At 46.4% G+C, this 23,568-nt stretch overlaps 1 protein-coding gene across 1 annotated transcript in view; it reads right to left on the bottom strand.

Annotated features, from left to right (window-relative positions):
• The window catches only part of ROR1 (receptor tyrosine kinase like orphan receptor 1), a 175,722-nt gene that overhangs the window by 5,296 nt on the left and 146,858 nt on the right, over positions 1–23,568 (bottom strand). The window contains exons 5-8 of the mRNA XM_074598332.1: positions 9,334–9,461; positions 7,786–8,103; positions 6,256–6,501; positions 1,531–1,742 (exon numbers count right to left, since the gene is read on the bottom strand). Coding sequence (XP_074454433.1) covers positions 1,531–1,742; positions 6,256–6,501; positions 7,786–8,103; positions 9,334–9,461 — 904 coding nt within the window. The remainder of the gene's footprint in view (positions 1–1,530; positions 1,743–6,255; positions 6,502–7,785; positions 8,104–9,333; positions 9,462–23,568) is intronic.

The raw sequence follows: 23,568 nt of genomic DNA, 5'->3' as shown, positions 1-23,568 counted from the left end.
GCACCACAGCACCAGCACCCAGTGCCTGCAACACTATGTAAAACAGGAATTCTCATGTTAGCGTTACGCCCTGTCGAAACATCTCTGTATGCAGTTTGTATTGCTAACGGGCGAAAGCAGCACCGCGTTTTCCTGCAGAGCCACACGGTGGGTTTACTTTTATCGCTGACTTAAAAGGAGTCTCCTGCTCTTTCGGTGAGCTGGTGCGGAGCTGGAATTTTCCTCCTTCTGTGTCTGTGTCTGTGTCTGATGGCGGCTCCATAGATCCCGAAAGAGGACCTGGTACCTGGGCGGCACAGCTCCATCCATCCCTGCACTCCCTGTGTCTCAGGGGATACAGCGACTTCAGTTATTTTCTCTAGGCTGCCACAGTTAACTCTTTATAACCCAATCCTATCAACTTGACATTTAAGATCCAGCAATAGCGGTATCCCACAGCTGCTTTATTGAACTTAAGAAGAAAACTACTCCAGGGTTTATTCAGAGATGGAGAACACAGCTCCTCAAGTACAAGCGTGAGCTTTCCTGATGCCGAGGAAAGGATGCTCTGCTGAAAGGATACCTACGGCAGCAATATTTGAAGGTTAGAGGTCACATTGCTGCAACCCAACACAATCCGAATTTGGATTCATTTTGCTATATCATCTTCAAACAAAAATAACAGCTTACCCAAAGGCACGCCTGACTGTTTCACATACCACGGTCTACACACTTTCTATTCTAATTACTTGTAGGTATCGATTTTCACTCTGAAATGCTTCAAAAGAACAATCTCCATCAAGTTGTTGAAGAGAATTGGCATGGTGTAAAAAAACAGGCAAATACTCTTTTCCAGGGCATTATTCTGCCCGTAGGCGGCAGGAGGCAGTTACAGCCCTGAGGCGGGTGATCCACGCAGGTCTGCAAACCGGCTGCCCTGCCAGTAAACACGGAACTCAAGGTTAATCACGCTTAAATCTTAAATGGTTTTAAAAAACGCTCATGAAGCTGGGACCACAGCGAAGCAAAGTAATAGCAGCAACAAGAGGCGCTGTGCATCAGCTGCGCTGGCCAGAACTGCAGGCTCTGCTTCGGTAATTTCTCTTTTTAACGGAGAGAATGGGTGGGCCTGAAAAAGCGCGGAACAAATCTTTCCAAAGCGATTTCAGCTGAGTGAAAGATGACACAGGACTACAGCAGACCCGTGAAACAAACTCTCTCGAGAAAATGCTGAATCACGTCTTTATCTGCACTGCTTTCTGACTTAAATGAGGCAATTCAGAGATGCTTCAGTAAGGGGTTGCTTGCTTTATTACAAAAAACCTCCAGCTCCTATTTATCCAGATACACAGACACACAGGAATTACCGCCACAGACATGTCCAGCCCACTTGCTATGCTGCTGGTAAGAGTCCTTACAAAAATTACAGCTAAAGGCACCAACAGAAACCGCAAGTTCAAATCAGTTTAATATTTCAGGGCTGAGTTGATCAAAGCATTTCACTCCCTGCCTTTAGAAAGAGCAAATGTGGCAGCAGAAGCGAGGAATTACCTTTGGTTTGTAGGCGTTGAGCATTGACATCTCCACATTTTGTCCTCTTACGTGCTTAGGCTGCCTTTGAACGGGAGGGGAGGAAGACTTCTGATTGTTGCGACAGATGCAGATGAAGAAGAAGAGCAAGGCTATGGCCAGGGGAATAGTAACGCTTGGCACCAGGATATACAGGATTTCCATTTTATTCTTTTCCTTGGAATCCTTATAATCTGGTTCAGAAAAACAAACAAACAACAAAACAACAAATGAAGTATCCCACAGAGTCAAATACCTCCCTGGGTCAACTAGAAGCGTTAAGAGAAATAAAACATCCAGGTAATACTACCGCAAACCACCTCGGATGATGTTTTATTTCCTTAAAATTAACAGAGCAATTAACTTTGCTGAGTACCATTTCTATAAGAAGACAGAACGGCCAGGAGCAGTCTCCCTGCAGCAGGTCAGTTCAAACCTGGTCCTGGCCCTGAAACGGCTGAACCCTGCGAGGTGGCTCTTGCCGGGGGTGAAATGAAGTAACGGAGCAATGCAGCTCCACAGCAAGGTTAATTTGTAAACTAGCTTATGGAAGAAAGGCTCTGATGGGATTATGGACTCCTTATTTTAATACGTACGTTAGGTTTTGGTGCCATAGTTTCCTTATTCCAACAGAAAAGTGAGGAGCCACTAAAAAGGATAGTTTTATCCCTTATTTATTTCCAGCCTCCTGTTCTCAACGTCTCCTAGCATTGGCCAAAGCATTTGTGTGGCCACCCAGGGCACTGGAACAAACAACATGTGCAGCTGACAACTTATTTTCTAGTTAGTTTTAGGTGCAGGAGCAGGACTCTAGAGCCGAAGAAACGGAGAACAACTGGGAAACGGGAGGCAATGCATGGAAATGGAAAGAAATAGAGAGAATAGTCCTGGGTTTTATCCCAGGAAGTCAGGAAAGGAGTCCAAAAAGTCTGAACGTAGACAAAAGCTGTAGCATAATCTTAAAAAATCTTACATCCTGAGGACTTGGTCTTCATAGGATTAAGGGGCTGATGGGAAAACCCATCCCTCTACCAACTACACACTACTAGCGTGTCATCCGCGCAGGGCGGCAAATGCTGGCCCAAAGGACACAGCAACAAGAGCTGAAAGGAAAGCCAGAGTGTGGATAACAAAGAAGGATCCGGAAGAGGTTGGGAAGCTGGTTTATTTAACATAGCTGCAACATTTGCTGCCTCTGCACGCAGCTAGGGAGCGAGTGATTAATTTTAGAAAGATGAAACCCTCTTCTACCAGTGCCCAGCAAGGGACAGCCGGGCCATCGGACGCTCAGCTCCCTCCAGCTGGCTCTGGTGACACAGGGCACGTTGCTTAGCAGAACTTTAAAGATCACCTTGAGCTGCAGGACTGGTGGCCGTAGCCTGGTTGTTTCCGAGGGAGACAGTAAATGTCTGCGGCAGCATCAGGCTTAGCAGATTCTGGCAGAACGGGGAATGTTTTATTATTCCTACAGGGTCATTTCAGTTTGTTTGTCTGTGTTTTCCAGGCTGGATTTGTAGAAGTGCTTAGCGGCCCACACAGATATCTTTTATGCAGTTGATTATACATGAACTTGATCTGAAGCTTGGGTTGGACTCAAATTGTGACAGAGGCAAAGTTCAAATGGTTCTGGATGTCACTTCGCATAACCCCTCTCCTCTTACAGGCTCGCGCTGTCCCGCTCCCCCCACGCTCCTTTTTGACCATTCTTTTTAGATCAAGTTGTGCCATCTGGTTTTTAATTGAGAGGAGAGGTAGCGCAAGTATTTCTCCGGGCTTTGAGAAACAAGAGAGGACCGAAGCCCAGTGTCGGTACAGTCTCCCTGTGCCCAGCAGAAGGGCGGTGTGTGCCCTCCCCCTGTCCTCAGCGAACGTCCAGCTCTACAGCCTGCACCCACCCCGGGTTCCCTTCATGAGCTGCTGCCCTCTTTGCACGGACACACAATCCCGGCCTTTTGCCTCCCCTTCAAAACCTTCTTATGTTCATCTTTGCTAAGCTTCATGCTCGAATTACTCCATGTTTCACATCTTCCTATATTCGGGTCGGCAAACTTTTATGAAACGGATCTATTGCAGCTTGTGAGACAAGTGAAAGACACAGTTGAAGAGAGAAAAAGAAAGCACCAGCACGAGGCAGAGGGAGACCTGGGCACCAGTTCATCACCTGAGCTATTCCAGTCAAAGGGAATTATTATTCTTATTAAGTAGCAGCCCCTGCCGTGAAGCCTCATTAGGTTAACAGGTTTCTTGGGAGCCACCCTAATTAAATCCATTTTCCATCTAGGCATGTCCTGGTGAGGCAGAATGCACAATACTTATTAAAATGTGCCTGAAGTGGCTCTTTCAGCCAGTGCAAAACCAGCAGAATGCCAGACCCACATGGTATTTTGGTTTTAATATGCAGATTAGCATTTAACACTTAAATTACTACTCACCTGATACAGCTCTATTTGTCTGTATTTAGAACAATAACGCCATATAAGCCGGCTGTACAGCGAGTACCATTTAAGGCAGTGGTGAGGGGTAATTAAAACCCTTGTCGGGAATTCTTCAAACCAGCCAACCTATCTCATTTATTATCTAGTAAAACGTTCAAATCAGAGACTTTTGCAACACGTCCAAAAGCGTCCTGCTTTCAGCTGTTTCAGATCAAAAGACTGAGCCAGTCGTGGGATCTCAGAGCCCATCTAGAGGGGCCCTGGCAAGCAGCCCCCCGCCCTCCATCAACTCCTAATTACCCAATTATCCCAAAGTTGTGTAAAACACAAAATGCACATGGCCAAAAGGTTGTGCAGTGGGGTACAGAAAGCTCAGCAGCATCGCTGGAGCTGGTGGACATGCAGAGACCCCTGAGCTTGCCCAAACGCCCGCGGGCTGAGCCACGTCTCCTCACCCGGAGCAGCCCAGGCACCTGCAGCTCCCGGGGTGGAGAGCCGAGAGCCAAGAGCCAACAGTACACGAAGGGGAGTCCTGCTGACTGCAACTTAGGTCCCGATTTTTGTGCTGAAGGGCTGAAAAAGATCTTCAGAACAGTTTATATACACTGAACGATTCCTGTGTACTGCATCCAGTCCTGGGCTCCCCAGTTTAAGAAAGTCAAGGAACTACTGGAGAGAGTCCAGCGGAGGCTACAGAGATGATCGAGGGACTGAGCAGCTCTCTGCTGAGGAAAGGCTGAGCCCTGGGGCTGTTCCGCTGGAGAAGAGCAGGCTGAGAGGGGATCTCATCGATGCTCAGCAAGAGCTAAAGGGCGGGGGGGCAAGAGGATGGGGCCAGACTCTTCTCAGCGGTGCCCGGGGACAGGACAAGGGGCAACGGGCACAAACTGGAACACGGGAAATTCCATCTGAACATGAGGAAAAACTTCTTTACTTTGAGGGTGGCAGAGCACTGGACCAGGTTGTGGAGTCTCCTTCTCTGGAGATATTCCAAACCCGCCTGGACGCGTTCCTGTGCCACCTGCTCTGGGTGACCCTGCTCTGGCAGGGGGTTGGACTGGAGAATCTCCAGAGGGCCCTTCCAACCCCCACCGTTCTGTGATTCTGTGCAGTCAGAGTCTATCACTGGGCCTAATTAACAAGAAAAATAACTGAAGTTAAATGCACTGAAATAATAGCAAAAGAGATAGAGGACTCTACAAAGCATGTATGAATGTCAGAGAGGGTTTGAGATGCACATGATACAGCCCAGACTGTCTGCCTTTCCCCTGATCCACTCTTTCAGTAAGAACATAATTTAGATCCCATTTTGGCATCGATTCCCATCTTTCCATTAATTGAAACAGACTTTGGAGCAGGCTCAGAACATGTCTCGCTGCAGGAATGTTCATAACCATAACCAGAAATAATTTAATTTGGTGCTGGCTATCGAACAGTAACATCAAAAGGTATCTCCTTTCCAAGGGGAAAGGTAATGTTACTGTGACAACTCGTAGGCAACATGAAATTTTGCGTGAAACTTTGTACTGTGAATTTCCAGACCACTTCTGGGTACATTTCTGGAATGTCCATGTCAATAGCTGTATTTTTTTCTTGGCACGCTATCAATATTGTTATTTCTAAACGCAGATAAAACAACTAGGAACCATTTGTTCAGGTCTTCCATCCACGCCCCCTGGGTCTCAGAAAAGCGGAATAAAATGAGAGCTGAAACTCCATTTTTGTTCATTTTGCAAAACCAAAACGCAGCCAGGGCAGCTCTGTAAACACAAACTTAAAATATAGCTAAGAGGACCTGGCACAATCGTCTCTATTTTTCAAACAAGGCCCGAGCTCTGTTAAGCTAGGTTTGCATTAATTAAAATGGCTCTTAATAAACCAAGCGAAACGGAGAACAGTTTTACAACCACTCTGTGGATCAGCGGCACCGGCGCAGCTTCTGCGATCCCATTTAATTTGGGACTAAGGAGTCGTATTGATCCAGGAAAGCCTGGGACGCTGCGGCTTCACCACCTTCTGGCCAGCGCTCAGGTATTCCCCTGGAAAATATTTTCATGCCCCCACTTTGCCAGCTGGGTGGGAAGTAAGTGCTGGAAGGTCTCCTCGGGGAGAGGGGGACGGACGCTGCGGCTTTAGCTGCAAACGCCGCAGTTCGCCTTTTTACTGCTCTCTCCTCAGGGACTCAAAAAAGACACTTTGTGCACAGCTCCCCCGTTTCGCAGGACGGCGGTATGGACGTGGCAACATGAAACATAAAAAAGGGGGTAATTACCACATGCCGGGACGTCACAAAGCTCAGACTTAAAGTTCTCATCTAAAGTGAAGCACCACGGGGCGTCCTTCTGGTTCCCGGGGTTGCGGCAGTAGGAGTGGCCGCCGTTGAGCTCGGGGTACCTGATGGCGGTGAAGGTGTGGGTGTGGGGGTACTGCGAGTTCCAGGGCTGGCACTGCCGCCCCGACCGTGTCACGCTCACCGTCCCCCGGTAATCCACTCCCGTGCTGTTGTAGCATTTGTGATCTGAAAATAAATGAAGCAAAAGAATAAAATAAAATGGAAAATAAAGCAAAATAAAATATAAAACAAAAATATAATAAAACATAAAAATTAAAATAAAATATAAAACAATAAAAGACAAAATAATAAAAGTAAAATAATAATAAAAATATAAATAAAATAAACTAAACTAAAATAAAATAAAATAAAATAAAATAAAATAAAATAAAATAAAATAAAATAAAAATGGGTTGCCCAGAGAAGCTGTGGCTGCCCCATCCCTGGAGGGGTTCAAGGCCAGGTTGGACGGGGCTTGGAGCAACCTGGGCTGGTGGGAGGTGTCCCTGCCCAGGGCAGGGGGTGCCACTGGGTGGCCTTTAACATCCCTTCCAACCCAAACCATTCTGTGATTCTACGATTCTATAAAATAAAATAAAACATCCAAAGCAGCAGCAGGTGGCGGCCAGGCAGACAGCCGCAGCACCCCGGGAGCCTGCGCCGCCGGCATCGCCCAGCCCCAGCGCAGCGCTGCTGGCCCGGGGCCGGGAATCCCAGTTTGGGAGCACGGGCTCCCAATTTGCTGCGGCTGTAAGGCAGGGCCTGCTTTGCATTCACATTCCTGGGAGGATTTAAAGCTTATGCTTCTGTAATGAAAACAGCTTATGCCAAGCGTTTTTAATATAAGATGCACAAAAGAAGTAAAAACTACAGTGGGAACCTGAATTGCGGCCATTATTTTCATACGAAGGTGGAGAATTTGTGGGAGCCACGTTTTATATTTGACTATTCAGATGTGTAAGGGTTGTGAGGAGGCTGCAGCCCAGCCTGATCAAAGAGCGAGCTCAGCCGATGCCGAAAATTAGGCTGTATGAGGCAGGGACAGCACGGCCCCGGCCCCGATACACGTTGCTCCTGAGAAGGACCCCTACACCGCACCCAGGGTCTTGATGGAGCTCGTGGGGCTGCTGCGGGAGGACACGGGAGGCGGAAGCTACCGATGATCCTCAGCATTCAAATGCTTACGCTGTCATTGTTTCAAACGTCATATTAATTAGAAATGACCTGGAACCAATAAACAGCGTTTAGCGTTGAGCCCGCAGGCGGCTGAAGAAATGGCTGAAAAATTATTTCTGTGTTTCTACCCGCTCCGGAGTAGGCGAGAAGGGCAGGAGCGGGGTGGTTCCAGAGCACGGCGTCTGCGAGCTTTGCAAGCCCAGCACTAGCCCCAGCTCTGATGCACAAGCCCTTACAGCCAACCTTTTCACAGGGGTATTTTTTTGCACGGAGAAACAGGCAATTTTCACTTACTTTTATTTATGGGATCTGCCATTGGAATCCCAATCCGGATACAGTTGACAGCTTCGGGGCTATCTGGCTGGGGAAGATCTTCGCAGTTGGGCAGCTTTAATCTCATCAGAATCATGGGATTAGATCTCGCAAAAATATACTCTGTCTGACACAGGACATTTTCCAGAATTTCACACTCATCGCGGCACAAGTCTCGTGGCTTGGGAGCCGCGGAAGTCTCATCGCAGTAGGGAAAGGCATAATGGCACAGCGAAGGAATAGCAAACTGGGAGCATTTATCCGACAAATGGCTGGAAGTGCCAATCATGGTGAAGGCAGCTGTAAAATATACAAAAGGATTTTACTTAACCCGGAGGGAATTTTATTCCCGTGCTCTTGGCTTCCCAGTGTAACCCTCACTTCCCATTGCGACTATCCCGTTCAGACGTTCAGGTGATGAACGTGCCTTCCAGAAATACAGAGCGCTAATTACATTAAAAGTTATTAACGACGCTGATTTTGCTGACAGAGAAAATACATCTGGTTTTCAACACGGGATTAATGTTAAGTATGCTACCAAAACCCCAAACCTAAATATACTTTTTTTTCCCCAAAAATAATTTATAATGGTTTGCAAAGTCATATAACATTTGGATGCCTTTTACCCAACAGGTAAAACCCAAAGTCCCTGCAGGACGAGGGTACCACTACCTTCGTGGAAGGTGACAGCTTTGATAATATTCCAAACGACTTTTCAAATAAAAAAATTGACATAAGACTGTGAACTGTTGTCTGTATAGAAACCATCGGCCTTTCCTGTGAGCGATGCAAAAGTCTTTTTCGCAATGCTGACAGCATTTACAAAGCGAAGGAAGAACACTCTAGGGGGAAGAGAGATTTGATATATTCTGACAGCAAGAGAAATTCTGAATACAGACGATATTACTGGCTAGGATCTGGCTGAGATTAACGAATATAAAACCCCAGAGAAGTATAATGATATTTATGAGGCCCCAGCTTGAATTCACCACCCCCAGCAGCACAGCATCTCCCACAAAACCAATGAAAAACAGTTCTTTACTAAATCTAAAGGGAAAACATGACCTGCTGAATTATTTACACATATATTATCTTATTCTGGAAAAGGTGCAGCCTCCTCCAGTACCTACAGCTCTCCAAAACGATCTCAACCACCTAATCATCAATTAAGTCTGGTCTCCCTTCACTTTCAAATCTGCTTGGGCAACAGCAGCACAGGGCAGCCTGGCTTTGAGCCGCTCCCAGAAGCTGGAGATACACAACCCCTTCTCCTCGGAAAATCATAGTTTAGTTTCCTCTGGGGGAGCGGGATCAGCAGAGAGACGGGGGCCGCTCAGCCCCTCACTCCTGGGAGGACGCCCTCCACGGACACCGCACAACACAGGAGTCCCAGGGGAGCTTTGTGGTGGGGAGCTCACAGCAAGAGAGGATAAAGAGGAAATAAAAACATTGCTGCAGTTTATAAAACTCTGGCAGCTTTTTGGGAAAAGACAGCTTCGTGGGAAAGAAGCAAGCGCATTTTTTACCCACCTGTAATCTGGTTTTCTATTTCACCTTGCATATGCAAAGACTCCATATAAATGGTGCGATTCCCGATAAATCGTGCACAAGCAATCCCCCTGTAGGGCTGGCAAAACCCGTCCTCTTCATACTCGTCCCTGAAATCAATCATAAGCACAAAAGGGTGAAACATTTCACATGCGACTTTGCAACAAAACGTCACTACGGGGAGCTGGCACCCGTATTATCCGAGGCCGAAGCGAGGGGCTCACGGGGTTTGTCTCACACTCGGCGATTTGTTCTGGGGGGGGTCACCCAGCTCAGGAGCCCCCGGTGCCGCCTTCCCCTCCATTAAGAGCCTGTGATAAGGGATTCCATGGCCTGTAGGTAGCGCAGGGGGCACGGCACAGGCTTTGTGCCCGGGCTGATTCTAACCTTAAAGGATTCCCACACCGCGGCAGGTAGTTTTCACTATCTCACGAACGACCCCGAAGCGAATATAAGGATAATATCAATATAGTCAACAAGATCTTGAATATTTTTTTTTTTAAAAAAAAACTGCCTGGTAAAAACAGTTGGTGACATTTCAGGTGAGACAGAACACGCATGAACGTTATATGAAATTAATGATTTTTGCATGAGGGGGAGGGCTATATTCAGGAATATACCCAGCCTCAATTAGAAGAGAAAACATAAACTGCCCGGGGAAAAATAAAAAAAAGGATAAAAAGGATTTATGTTTATTTAAAGCGGCTAACATGCTGTTTTCTCTTTCTGATCCAAACTCGTACTTCATATTGATAAACATAGCGGGAAGAGTCATGCTAGCAGAGACAGAATTTAAAGCGTATATAGAAAATCAAACCACTCCCAGCACTGATACCCTTGAAATGGGAAATGTTTCTTCAATCCTCCATGAGTGTGGTAACAGTTATTGCTAAAACAGAACCCAAGCTAAGACGGGAGTTAAACAGACAGATTTCTTTCATTAGGTGCTTTGTTTTATGCAATATAGGAGACATTTAATACATAAATCCAGATGTGAAATTATTTGCCAATATTCTTCAAACAAAGCAAAGAAAGGAAATTACTAAACCTCTGAAGACCAGACCAGTCACTGCTTATTTTGAACAGATAACCAACAGCCAAGTGCTGGCACACAGCAGATAGTTTTATGGACGTTTTGAGGAGGGGTTTGCATACGTGAGCACTGAAACGTGCACCCAGCTCCATGAATCAGCTCTTTTACTTTCTCGCTTTGAGAAGCCAGTTGGAGATATTTGGGACGCTTTTGATGGAAAGCCAGACACCTCGGCTCTGCTGAGGCCCCGGCAAAGGGAGACGCCTAATGAAAATTTGCTGATAATGTCTTTGTTATTCATGCCGGTACCCAACCAAGACAGCTACTATATGGCCCTCAAATTAGGAAAAGTGATATTGGAATATCCCTAAGTATGACCACAGCTCAGTAGGCAACGGGTTACTTTCTTTGTGTGCTTTTTTTTTTTTTTTCAGAATTCATCTTCTCCCAGACGCCAAAAGCCTAACAGTGGAATCAGACTATGCCTTAATAGGGAAAAAATCGGAGCTTTTTTAATCAACTCTGCCATTAAGTTTAACAAAAGACACTTTCATCCCCTCCTGAAGACCTTGGCTGTGAGAGCTTGGAAATGCAAATTACATTTAGGCTCTTTGAAGTCACCCACCCATTGTGTGCATGGCTTAGAGCGCGCGGCCAGCCTGCGCCCGGCTCCCCAGCGCCCTGTCACAGCGGCCAGCGCCAGCTAATGGGATTAGCGGGAAGAAGCGCTAGGATCGCCTTCCAGGATAGCCCGAACATCTCCCAGCACTCCTCCGCTACCAGCTCCAGAGCACCGTCCCAGGATTCAAGCAGCGTTGTTTTCCAGTTCACAGGGGGAAGCTAGACACCATGAATTAACTGCGGTAATTTATGACTGTGAAGACAGGGGGGTGGGAAAGAGGGATGGTAGAGATGGAAACCTCCTTCCACAGACATCTCACATCAATTGAGAAATCAACGGGAAGGGCTCCAGGCTTCGTTGGATGATGGTCCCAAGATGTTCCCAAGAACACGGAAAATTGGATTGCAAAAGCACAACCCTTAAACTGCCAATTAAACTCTTCATTAACTACAGTGATAGTAGGCTCAGATGCCTCAGATAATGGATGGTATTCAGCCCAAAGATACTCCGAGATGTAAACAGAGACACACAACCACATCCATGTGTTTCTGCACGGAGTCAGCTCTGGCGAAAATATTTTTACTCTGTTGGTTCATGAAGAGCAGACAAAACAGCTGAGACAAAAAACCACAGTAGCTACTGCAGGCTCTGGAGGTCAATTCTCCATTTTCTAATCACTAGATCCCCCAACAGGGACAGGATGTACTGGTGAGCGCCTGGCCCAGGTTGCCCAGAGAAGCTGTGGCTGCCCCATCCCTGGAGGGGTTCAAGGCCAGGTTGGACGGGGCTTGGAGCAACCTGGGCTGGTGGGAGGTGTCCCTGCCCAGGGCAGGGGGTGCCCCTGGGTGGCCTTTAAGGTCCCTTCCAACCCAAACCATTCTGTGAGTCTATGATAATTTATTATTAATTTATTATTTATTATGGTATTTAACTCAGGGACTAAACCTAACAGCAGCTGCTCTTGAAGGCGATCAAGCATTGCAATTTAAGCACACAACTAGATAGAGAAGACAATACCAGGAGGAATGGGATTAACATATCAACAAAGCAAACTCACCTTGCTCTGAGGCTCACCTTTGAACTAAAGAAGATTTAACTGCAATAGCTGCACGCAGCAAGGACTTCTGGTGAGCAGGGACACCAGTTTACCTGGATGGAAATGCCCCGAGGAGCAGGATTTTGGAGATAATCTCACAAGGTGAAGATTAAAGAGGAGAATCTGGACCCCACCACCTCTGCCCCTGGGGCTGCATGCCGGCCTTGAATCCACAGAGAGAAAACAGGAGCTTAGTACCTCAAATGGAGCAGGCACTACTTTGAATTGTTTGGAAATCAGTTCTATAATAGGGCAGAAGGATAAATCAAATGAAAGGAACAGGAGCATCAGAGTATGACAGAAGGATGCCTGACACAGGAGAGGACGTGGTCCCCTGGTCTCCGCTCCCAGAGCTGCTCTGCTGGGTGACAAAGAAGGGAAGTACCGGGCTGTGAGGTTCATCTCTTGCTCCTGACAGCTCTCAGGAGCTCCAAATAGCAGCTCCCACAATAGGAGTCCTGATCATAGGCTGGTAACACATCGTTATGCTGAAGTTATTGGCACATGCTCGTCAATGAACAAGTGGCCACATCTCACTCCCTGGCTCCATTTCTCGTTTCTCGGAGCCGTTCAGGTCATATGGAATCCCCTCTTGCCTCTGCATCTCTTTGTGATGTCTCTTCCCTCCCTCACTCCTGCAGCTCAGGATGGAAATGTTTATATCTAGTATTTAGGGCCTCCCTGGGCATCCCTTTGGTCCTTGATGGGCAACCCAAGTGTACCCAGCCATAGCCAGGGCAGCCCTGGAGACAAATCTGCTGCCACTGCTCTGCTAGGTGGACACTGTCCAAGCCACTGCTCCCCACAACCCTGTGTTTTTGGGGGGCAGCCGCCAGCTCATCATCTAAGACCATTTCCCACTGAACAGATCGCTGCTGAGGCTGAACACACTCTGCCCGCCAGACGTTTCATCCGAAACCAGAGCCGCAGCCTGACGCGGAGCCCACAATAGCACGCAGAGCTCCTACACGGCTTGAACACATTCCCCACCTCCCGCTGCCAACTGGCAGCCGCTTCGGTGGCTGGCTGTAAAACACAGGGATCACTTTCCTGGGATGAAGGCTGAGATCGCCCTTTCCTTTTAGGCAGCGTACGTTTTGCATACCTCGCGTGCTTTCTGGAAGCGAATCACAGCATCGCTCCTCAAATGTGTATCTACTTCATGGTCCTCATCCGATTCTACCCACAGCAAAAGGATGCGTCCCTTTGGCTCAAACACGAGGTAAATTAGGCCTGATTCAGCAATTAATGTGTTAAAATTTACGGACAAGCTTAAATCCTAATGAAATGGAAGTCAGCCTAAGCCCTAGGCATTGCTGATTGGGGACGGACTTAATCACTTGTGCAAATTCTGCGCTGAGCTGGAGAGGTGAGCTGTCGGCAGGTGAAAACCGTGGATGGCAGCTGCAGGAGCAACTTCAGTGATGATCACAGGGCAGCTCATCACAGCTCGGGGGCTGGGTACTGACCCCCCCCCAACTCCCACTTCTTCCCCTCCCTGCACCCCGCAAAGCCCCGGCCATCGTTCCGTGAAGACTACAGAAGAAAAAGGAAAGTGCTGGATTTTAATGACTGACAGTTGATACAGCACTGCAGTGTTTTAGGATTATTTTTTTTCAGATTTGGTTTCCACTCTGTTTTCTGTTTGGGTCTTTGAATGCTTTGAGCCTTGATGTTTATCTTGGAGCTTGCCCACTACTTTTAGATCCCGCTGCAGTTTCCCCTGCGACAATACTTCTGGCTTCACGTACTAATAGTACCGCAGATTAAATTTACGCTATGCTCAGGTGTCTTTAAGTATCTGATTGCACAAGGTTTACAGAAGACCAAGTAAGAGCTTTGAAGTGTCCACACCAATTCAGGAAGGTAATCTGACCTAACCTAGAGCCTGCACCAACATGGGACGCGTTGGATCTTCATGCCGCTCAGACCTGACCAGCGTTTTTCTTTCTACGGGTTACAGAGGCTGCATTAAAGATCAGCACCGTAATAAGGTATTTCATGTCTTTCTGGGCACACCTGAATATAAGTGCCTGTACGAGTAAAAGGACCCTGTCCTTCACATATAGTTTAAGATGGCAAAGGTCTCAACAAGGGTCACCCAAATGGAGCCAGGAGAGACCGAGTCAGCACACACAAAAATTTGCAAACAACTGACAGAGAATTCACCGGCACCACTTGGGTTCATTTCCCCCTCTTTAATTTTCTTTTGTTTTGTGCTAGCAATATTTACATCTGTCAACCCTGGGTCACCAGCAGCTTTTCACATACCGAAACGGTAACAAAATAATAAACCAGCCCTAAACCAGAGAATGGCCGGTGCAAGTTCATGCTTCTCCTCCTTCCCTTTGCGTCGTGCTCAGCCCCTCCCCATGGCCTTCTCGGCGGTACCCCAGTGCTCAGCCGGACCCCGCTCTTCTCCCTGGGACATTCTCGTGCACCCCACCTGGATTTGGCATATTGAAGACGTAAACACGAAAGCAAAAGCATGTCGACGGCTCCACCCGCAAAGGTCTCGCGCTGAACGCAAAAGCACATTCAGAAAAGGCTGAGCGGTTTGAGACTGGGCCTCAAACCATCCATCCACCAAACACCATCCATCGCCGCGTCTGCGGCACTGCCGCACCCCCGCGCTGTCGAGAGGCAGGGGTGCTTTGTACCCATGCTGGAGGTGTTCCTCCCGGTAAAGGTTACCCCGTTACTGATGTCTGCCGCTTCCCGCGCGCCACTAACTCCCTGCCCCTTTTCCAGGCGAAGGCAGGATCAGCAGAGGCAGCAGGACCGAGCATCACAGGCGCTGCCGAGACAGCCACCGCCGAGACAGCCACGCGTTACTAGGAGCTCCCCAGGGGGCTGTTTCTTACGGGAGATTCAGTAATGTCTGAAAAGGTAAAAGGAAAGGAAGGGAGGACTGAAATCTCTGCCTTTGCAGTGGGATCCCAGAGGAGGGAGGTAGGTGGGCTGTATCAGGAGAGATCTCTTTATCTCACCTGCTCACGGCCTGACGGCTCCAGGGAATGGAAAGGCTGGTTTTGCCCCCCAGCGCTGCTGTTGCAGCCTGAAACCAGGGAGAATTTCTAATTGCCTCTGACTTGAAACAGCAGCGGCTTTTTAGGCATCCCCAAGCAAACCAGGCGAGGTAGTTTGCAGCAGCCGAAAAACAGTAACAATCAGTTTGCGATTTGCTTCTTATCAGCTCGCCCTAAACCTGGAGGGGCTGCAGGGAATCCACCAAACGCATCTCTGCAGTCCAGTTTCTAAAGACAAACCACTTCTGCAAGATTCTCCGTCAAAGTCCACTTCCCAACACACCTCCTTTTCTTTCCCAGTCTTGTTCTAAATTACCAGAAATTGCCCGAATCTAAACAACGTTCCCAGCAAATGTCAACAACGGGTCCAGGAACTTAAGTTTAGCAAAAGCTCTGTAACCAGGCTTTAACATGAGTTCACTTAGAAGTATTTAATAAATTAATAGAAAAACTGAACCTTGTGAGATCATGGTGTATTTATTTTTACAATATCCAATGTATTAAAAATACATATTCCAAAGATGGTGTAATTGTGTGGTCATTTCTACCACACCCCATGCATTTCTTTCTTTCTGTTTTTTTTCCCCTTTTTTTTTTTCCTTTTGCTTTAGGAAGGATTTGCCTGAATACCCAACGAGAAAGAATCACAAATACAGGACTAATTTTGATACCTTGAGCAAAAATGGGCAAAGGAGAGATGCAGGATAAGGCAGGACAAAGTCCCAAATGCTGCGAGTGTCCCAAGACAAGAGGTAGGAGCATCGCTCTCCCCCCAGCTGCCTGTTCCAACCCCAGCCCGCTAGGATACACGCTCATGCTTAGGTCTGTTAGTTGGTTAGATGGGATCACTGGGTTACCATTATTTTGGTAAGTAAATCTCTAACTGGCAGCAATGTAAATAGGGGAGTGTACACAGAGAGAGTGAGGATTAATAAAAGCAGCAGGGGAGAGGACACCATAACACGCAGTGACACTGGAAGACGGCCCTGTAAAGCCAGCACGGGATTAAGGTGTGCGCGCAAAGCCGGACTGATTTATGAAGATTTACCGATTTGAAGAGCAAAAGCAAATAAATGCTGTATTATCTCCAAGATCAACCAAGTGGAGATGGAGCGAGCAGCTTTGGCTCTGTGTGACGACCATCCAGACGTTTTTTTCACTTACAAAGTGAAAGGCATTTTGTCTTGCTTAAAAAAAAAAAATGTTCTACCATAGCACTAAACTAGTCAGAGCTGTTTATCGAAATAATTTATATCCGACAGCAGAGTACTGATGGGAAAAGGCAGCCAGCGTTGCGTAGTTCAGACAACCAAGTGCTTTATACCCTTCTCTCCCCAGGAGAAACTGCTGCTTGCCGCAGCGCGACAACGGAAGACGCCTCCGCTCCCGTCATCCCGGCACGGGAAAATGCCCTGGCACAGCTGAGATCCGCAGGGAGACTCCTCTGCCTTCGCACGGGTGGCACCGAAAGGGTCCTGCTAAACACCTGGGTCAGGCACCCACAAATCTGCAACCTAAAACTGGGGTTACAGGGGGTGACGCTTTAGCGGGGGGGTTCATAATGAATGCTGATAGGTGACAGCACGGGGGAGGGAAACATGCTCTAGAAAACTTTGCAGTTAATTAAAAGGTGTATCGGTAAATTATTTTTTTTATTATTACATATATCCAATAGAGCCTCTCTACATGCATTAATGCCGTATAAATTATTCGTGCATTGTTAAATAAATGGTATTTTGCTCTGCACTCGTGTTCCAGCTTCACACGGGATAAAACGAAAGGGGTTTTTACTTGGCAGATATCCCTTAAAGCAAACAGATGAATAATATTCTGTCATACTTTCCAAAGAGCAAAACCCTGTTGCTTGTGCCTTGCTTTGAAAATGGGAACATATTGGCTCTGTTTCATAACAATATTTCAGAAATGTGAGGGCTGCATTTTACTTTGCAAAAAGAAGAGAATTGCCCAGACTCGCACGTCACTGTGTAATTTAAGGAAAAGTTCTGTGTAATATAAGCTATTGCTGCTCTGACACCCCTTTAAAGTTGCAGGGCAGCTAGGGTTTAAATGGTTCACTAGAAAAGCACAGGCAGAAAATAAAAAATTAATACTGCTGTCCTTTGACACCATTAAATTTACAGAGTCCCCTAGCACCGCTGATACACCTGGTTCCTAAAAATAACAATAATAAAATTCAATAAGCAAATATGATCTGCCTAGGTAACTAGATAGTTAGTTGTTAGCAAACATTCCAGGCTGATAGCCGGTTTAACAGGATGCCCCTGATCCAGAGACGGGTAAAGCATCCCCAGTGGATGTGAGTTTGGGCTGCTGTTCTGCACGGGGGATGGCACCAAGTGGCCGGGGCCAGCGCCGGGGCCACGTTATAGCCATTCTCCACTAAAACTGGGGCAGACAAAATTCCCTGAACACCCCCCTCCCCCTCAAAAAAAAAAAAAAAAAAAATCTTACAATTACCCAAACAGATTGGTCTGAGCGTTTCTCAGGGCCGCGTATCGCTGCGCTCCCTTCCCCCAGTCACTTCTCGTTAGGGGATGTCGGTGGTGAAAGGAGGCAGGTTTGTGCAGAGACATAAACATCACTGGTGGGAGCTGACATGTGTTTTCTACTAACCTCAGCTGGGCAGCGCGGCAGCATCCACGGGTTTGGAAGCTTAATAAAATACATCTCTCATGCAATTAATCCCTTGGCAAGGACACACCGAGGCAATTACTGCCTGTTTTTCTTTGTCATCGTAAGAAAGTTTTACAGTGTCTCTATCAGAATGACTCATTTCAGGGAAGCAAAAGCCACCAATAACGGTGGCCATGAATTTCAGATAAATATTGGCCAAAAATAAATAAATTAGCTGGGGTGTTAGCCTCTGAGATTCACTCTTTTTCTCCTCTTAAACACTTTATAACAATCCCTTCCCTACCAAAAGTCCTCCTGCGCGGTCAATGGGCATTCCTGCAAGTGAGGGTGCGAGCCGGCCGCGCTGGCTCGGCAGCTGCAGCTGGTTAGGAAACGACCCTGGTAACAGCGTTTGGATCTTTCCTGGCAGATTTCTTACATCATTATTCAAGATGAACTGCAAATCATATGCTCGCAGTTATGGAAATGGCAGGAAACTTCTTGCACTTATGTTTTTTGTTTGACAAAGCTATTTTAAGGTTACGTTTGGAAGGTCGGTTCGTCCAAGTTTCTAGATGCAGAGGAAAGAAAAAAAGCAAAATGTTTTTGAAGAGCAGTCAAGCAGGATAAGCGCTAAACGTTGCCTCTTCTATCAAGCCTTTGTACTGCACAGAAAAACACACTCCCTCCTCCTGGATTCCCTCACAGAGCTGCAATGATCTCACACACACGTTCCTTATCCACCTCTCATCAGGCATTAACCTTTAGATAAGGAGTTTTTGATGGAACGATCATCAGCTTCACCCCATAAATCGGCTGCAGCCGCTCTGCCCGGAGCGATACCAGACTCCCCCTCCGCCCCACTGGGACTCTGGCCCTTGCTCTCATGGCCCTCGGGAGAGGATGGAGAGGACCGGACCACACCACATCCACATTCATCTCCTACACGGTGAGAGAGCAACCCTCAGGCTCTGCGCTGAGAAGTTGGACATGAAATAAGACAGGCAAAGGGAAGAGACTTCTTCCAACTAAGCTTCTCAGCCCCATCCCTCAGATTTTTGCCCAAACCCCTAATAACTGAGGCCCTTTTGAATGCACGTTTTATGAGGAGCCTCAAAGTGTACTACAGCCCGACTGCCGCATCTCCATCAGCCCCCCATGCCCAACCATCACTCCATCAGCACCCCCCATACCCATCCATCACTCCATCAGCCCCCCATGCCCAACCATCACTCCATCAGCCCCCCCATACCTATCCATCACTCCATCAGCCCCCCATACCCATCCATCACTCCATCAGCCCCCCATGCCCAACCATCACTCCATCAGCCCCCCCATGCCCAGCCATCACTCCATCAGCCCCCCCCATGCCCAACCATCACTCCATCAGCCCCCCCCATGCCCAACCATCACTCCATCAGCCCCCCATGCCCAACCATCACTCCATCAGCCCCCCATGCCCAACCATCACTCCATCAGCCCCCCCATGCCCAGCCATCACTCCATCAGCCCCCGCCATGCCCAACCATCACTCCATCAGCCCCCCATGCCCAACCATCACTCCATCAGCCGTTCCTGCCCAACCACCGCCCTGTCAGCTCCCCCCATGCCCAACCATCACAGCTTGGTGCAGCTCTATCCGTACAAGTAGTACCAAGCCACCAGATCTGATGGAGCTCCTTCATCAAACATGTCATTGCTTTCATATGCACAGAAAGTATTTAAGCGACTTATTTGACCAGGCAGCTGATATTTGCTGGAGACTGTTCTCCATCATTGCCCCATGGGAGAGTTACTACAGGTTTGTACCACTTTCCCACATAGGAATGGGTGAACAACACACCCTTCTGCCCCTCGGGGTCTGCCAGGAGCATATGCATAGTACTACAAATAGGTCATATCACAAAGGACATACTTAGCTTACACTCCGTCTCTAGTCAGATAAAAATCCCTAATACTAAGGAATTTATTCATTATTTAGTCACATGAAGTTATGCAGGTCGTTCAGATTTTGTTGAGCAATAAAATAAATTGCAGATTATATTGTGCATCTCCCCCACAAATTTGATTTTCTCCCCCCGCACAGCATACAGAAAAGTTCACCTTTGTGGCATATTAAAAAAAGAAACCTTAAACGTAAGAGAAATACAGTCAAGGTTGGGTCACCTTTCAAACGGCTTGATCTGGACATTAAGGGCTTTATTCCCAAATATTTTACAGGCATCATGGGGCGTCAGAGCGACTGTTCATGCAAGTGATGCCACGTGAGAAGGTCTTTTTACACCAAAAGTGGGGCATAACCAGGCTGTAACGCATGAGGAGCCGCGTCCTCCGAGGAGCACTGGGTTGAGGAAACAGGAGGGAGAAGGCTACTTTGAACCCCTGGGATCAGAAGAGGGCGAGAATAACAACAAGGTTTTAAAGTAACACCTTTCTGTTTGCCTTACATTAAATCTCTTCTGTCAGATGTCCCTTTTTTAAGGAAAAATTAACATTTTAAATTTTCCAGTTTGCAGTTAGCATTGCTAATGATTCCTGTCTCTCTCACAACTGCTTATTCATCGCTGACGACTGAAACCGCTCAAGTGTCCAGCAAAAGAGGTTTTGCTCGGCACTGTATGACACACACTAACCTTTGCAACAGGATAGTCAAGTCTTCTGCAATGCACAGGAAACAACACACATTCATCAAGGAGAATACAAAAACTGAACATTTAATCTAAAGTAAAAGTCAATTTTTTACAGTGTTAACACATAGACTATTTAAATAACATGGGAAAGTATCTCCATTTGCATCCTAGGCATTTTTTTTCTTTCTCTCCTATGGAAGGACATCCAAACTTCCGATTCTCCAGCAACGTGTCTTAAAGACCTGGTTTATTCCCTGATATAACTATTGAGAATTGTTCTTTGCCCGGGAGGGACTTCTTACAGAAGGCAATATCCCACTCCTTCCTGGGTGTCAGGACACTGCAAATACAGCTTTGAACTATTCCTAACTGAGAAAAAAACTTGTAAGCACCAAGAGTTGATATTGAACACTACGAAAATGAGTTTCAGAACTTCTGCAGCCCGTTTTCTCTCTCACTCACTCTTTCCTGCTTTACCTTATTTTCTGAAGTCACAGCTTCATTTCTGCTCCTCCCTCCCCTCTCCTTCTTTCTAACATCTAATTTGTCTTATGTGACTCAAATAGGTCTTTCTTCTGGTGACCTAATATTTTAACCTTAAGCATGATGGAAAACAGACTTCACAAATCTGACACTTGAATTAAAAGTGAAACACATGCCTCGGCACGAGTTAATTAAAAATAATACATGTAACGTTAGCATGTTTAAACTATTATCTGATCAAAAATTTGCACCCATCAGTAACTACTATAGTCCACAATTGCTACAAAAAATAACAGTAATAAGCTCAAACTTACTGCAAAAATTGGCTATGTTGCTTTTTCTTTTATTTAACACAAGGGTACGGAGAGGGACGTCAGCACGCCGGTACCTGAACATGAGCGCCGTACCTGCTCAGCATTTTGCATTGCTGTTAGATGCCCCAATATTAAGCCAAATACCAAAAAATTAATTGTTGATAACTGATTTTACAGGCATAGAGCCTTGTTCCTCTCCACGTGGTAACTCTTGCCCTGATGGGAGAGGTCAGGAACTGCAAAGGAAGGACAGGGGATGGAGAGCAGCTACATGGAAAACCATGATTTGAAATTCCAGACTCCTTTATAAATGTAGTGGTAAACATATTTTTCTAAATGGCCTTCCAAGGAATTACGTCAAGTGTTTTTCTCCGCTGACGAGCAGTCCGGGGGTTGCTGGGTTTATGAGCATCATACTCATACTTCGGCTGGGGGCAGCTGGTAAAGGCCAAGACCGTTTTAAGCAGTCAGTCTTATTGAAATAGCTGGTCAAGTTTAACAACTGTGAAAACATCCAAAGTTCACGTAACTCGCAGGTCTAGCGTAAATTCTGCCCCTGACAGACACATAAATAGAGGCTCCTCAGCTGGGAATAGCCAGTCTGCTTTAAAGGCTAGCATGAGTTATATTAAACTGAGAATGTCTTGTGAAAAAGATTGCTTTCGAGATAAGAAACTCATTCTTAAGACAACAAACATGAGTGAAAATATGCTTCAGTGAAAATTAAGATCCGTCCATCCATTCCCTAATGGTAATTGGATAAGGCTCGGAGAACTTGTTTGTTTTCTTTAAAAGCATTTTGCCTCTCTACGTGGGCTGCACAGACCAGCGTGAAGCAACCACGCTTTGGTAACCGTCTCGGGACCAAAATATTCATATTTTGGTCAGCCTTGAGAAGGATGCCTGGCCCTAAATTCTGAAAATCCTGATTTGAAGGAAGAACTGTGTAAAACCGGCAGCTTTCTACTCAGAAATGGGCCAAATCCCTTCTAAAACTTTTGTTCTTAGGAAAAAAAAAAAAAAAAACACAAAACAGGCAGGTGCTGCCTTTTCCTCTTGCTACCCCAAAAGAGTGAATACGTTGCAACACGTCTCCCTGCCTGTTTGCTGGCACCAGCATTAAAAGAATTATTACGGGAATTCTGACCTCTTCTTTTTTTTTTTTTTTTTTTTAATTTTTTATTGTGGTAAATAAAGGTGGAAACATCTAATTTTGCAAGACCAACCAGTTCAAAACACTACAAGCCTAAAGCATTTGTCTGAACAACTCAAAGAAAAGCCCAGCTCGCCTGCAGTAAGGTGTTTGTAGAAAACATGTAAGATAAAGACGATCTGCAGCTCATTTACAGCCAATAATTGGTATTCCAGGTGAGAAAAAACCACTTTCCTCCCCCCATAGCCAGCACCATGTTTTTTATGATTCAAATGGGGGGAGAAGGAAAAGGCACGTATTTTTCTGGACATGTCCAAATTTGCAGGAGATGCGATTTATTGATATTTACTAACAAATAAAATTCTCCCAATTGCTTTATTCAGTTTTATGTTATTATTCCAGTGTGTCAGCAATTGAGAATAGTAATTCGATCGAATTTTGCGTTAGAAGTAATTATGCTAACTTGCCGCTGGGAACGGATCACAAACTTCTAAGCCGTTTTACACGATTACTGGTGCGCTTTGACGGAAACTATGTTGGGGGTACTCATGATATGGGCCGTACCATCGCTCAGTAGGAAAACGCAGCCGTGTCCGCCAGGCTTCCCACCTGTCTCAGCACGGCGTGGTGGGCTCAGCCGCGCGACACCAAAATTTCAGCAGTAATTCTGAAATTAATTGGTATCGATAAGGTTGTATGCACGTTACGTATGATATTAAGGCATTCCCTCACTGGAAAAATATTAGTTAAAATAATAGAACTGTTTCTGGAACCTTGTTTTAATAAAGTCTGTCCCGGCATACTTTTGCAGTTGTACTTTATCGAATCTAAAAGCTGCTTTTTTATCTTTGAGTAGGTGAAATGCTGGTTCGTATCAACACTAACTCTTATCGTGGTCTGGTAATATAAAACATGTATTTTAGAACTGCATAAAAAATTAAATAAGGATTAAGCCAGACATCATTTAAAAAGGCATGCACACATACCATCCAAGCAGCAAAGCGATTTATGCACAGTGTGTGTGAGACAAAAATCAAAGGAAACGCTGGTATTTATACACCCTTGCTCCTTTTATCCAGCCGAGGAACTTTATTTTGGCACGACCATGATTGCCTACTTTGTCTCACAAAAATGCCTTATGGGCCAAGGACGGAGGAACATTCCTGGGTTATGCACACTGAGGAAAAACACGGAGCAGCTCCGCAGAAACCCATGGAATTTCT

Source organism: Larus michahellis, chromosome 8 (assembly GCF_964199755.1).
Source record: "Larus michahellis chromosome 8, bLarMic1.1, whole genome shotgun sequence".
In the NCBI taxonomy this organism is placed as follows: domain Eukaryota; kingdom Metazoa; phylum Chordata; class Aves; order Charadriiformes; family Laridae; genus Larus; species Larus michahellis.
The sequence above is the reverse complement of the archived record's forward strand: the minus strand, read 5'-3'. Positions and strand labels throughout refer to the sequence as shown.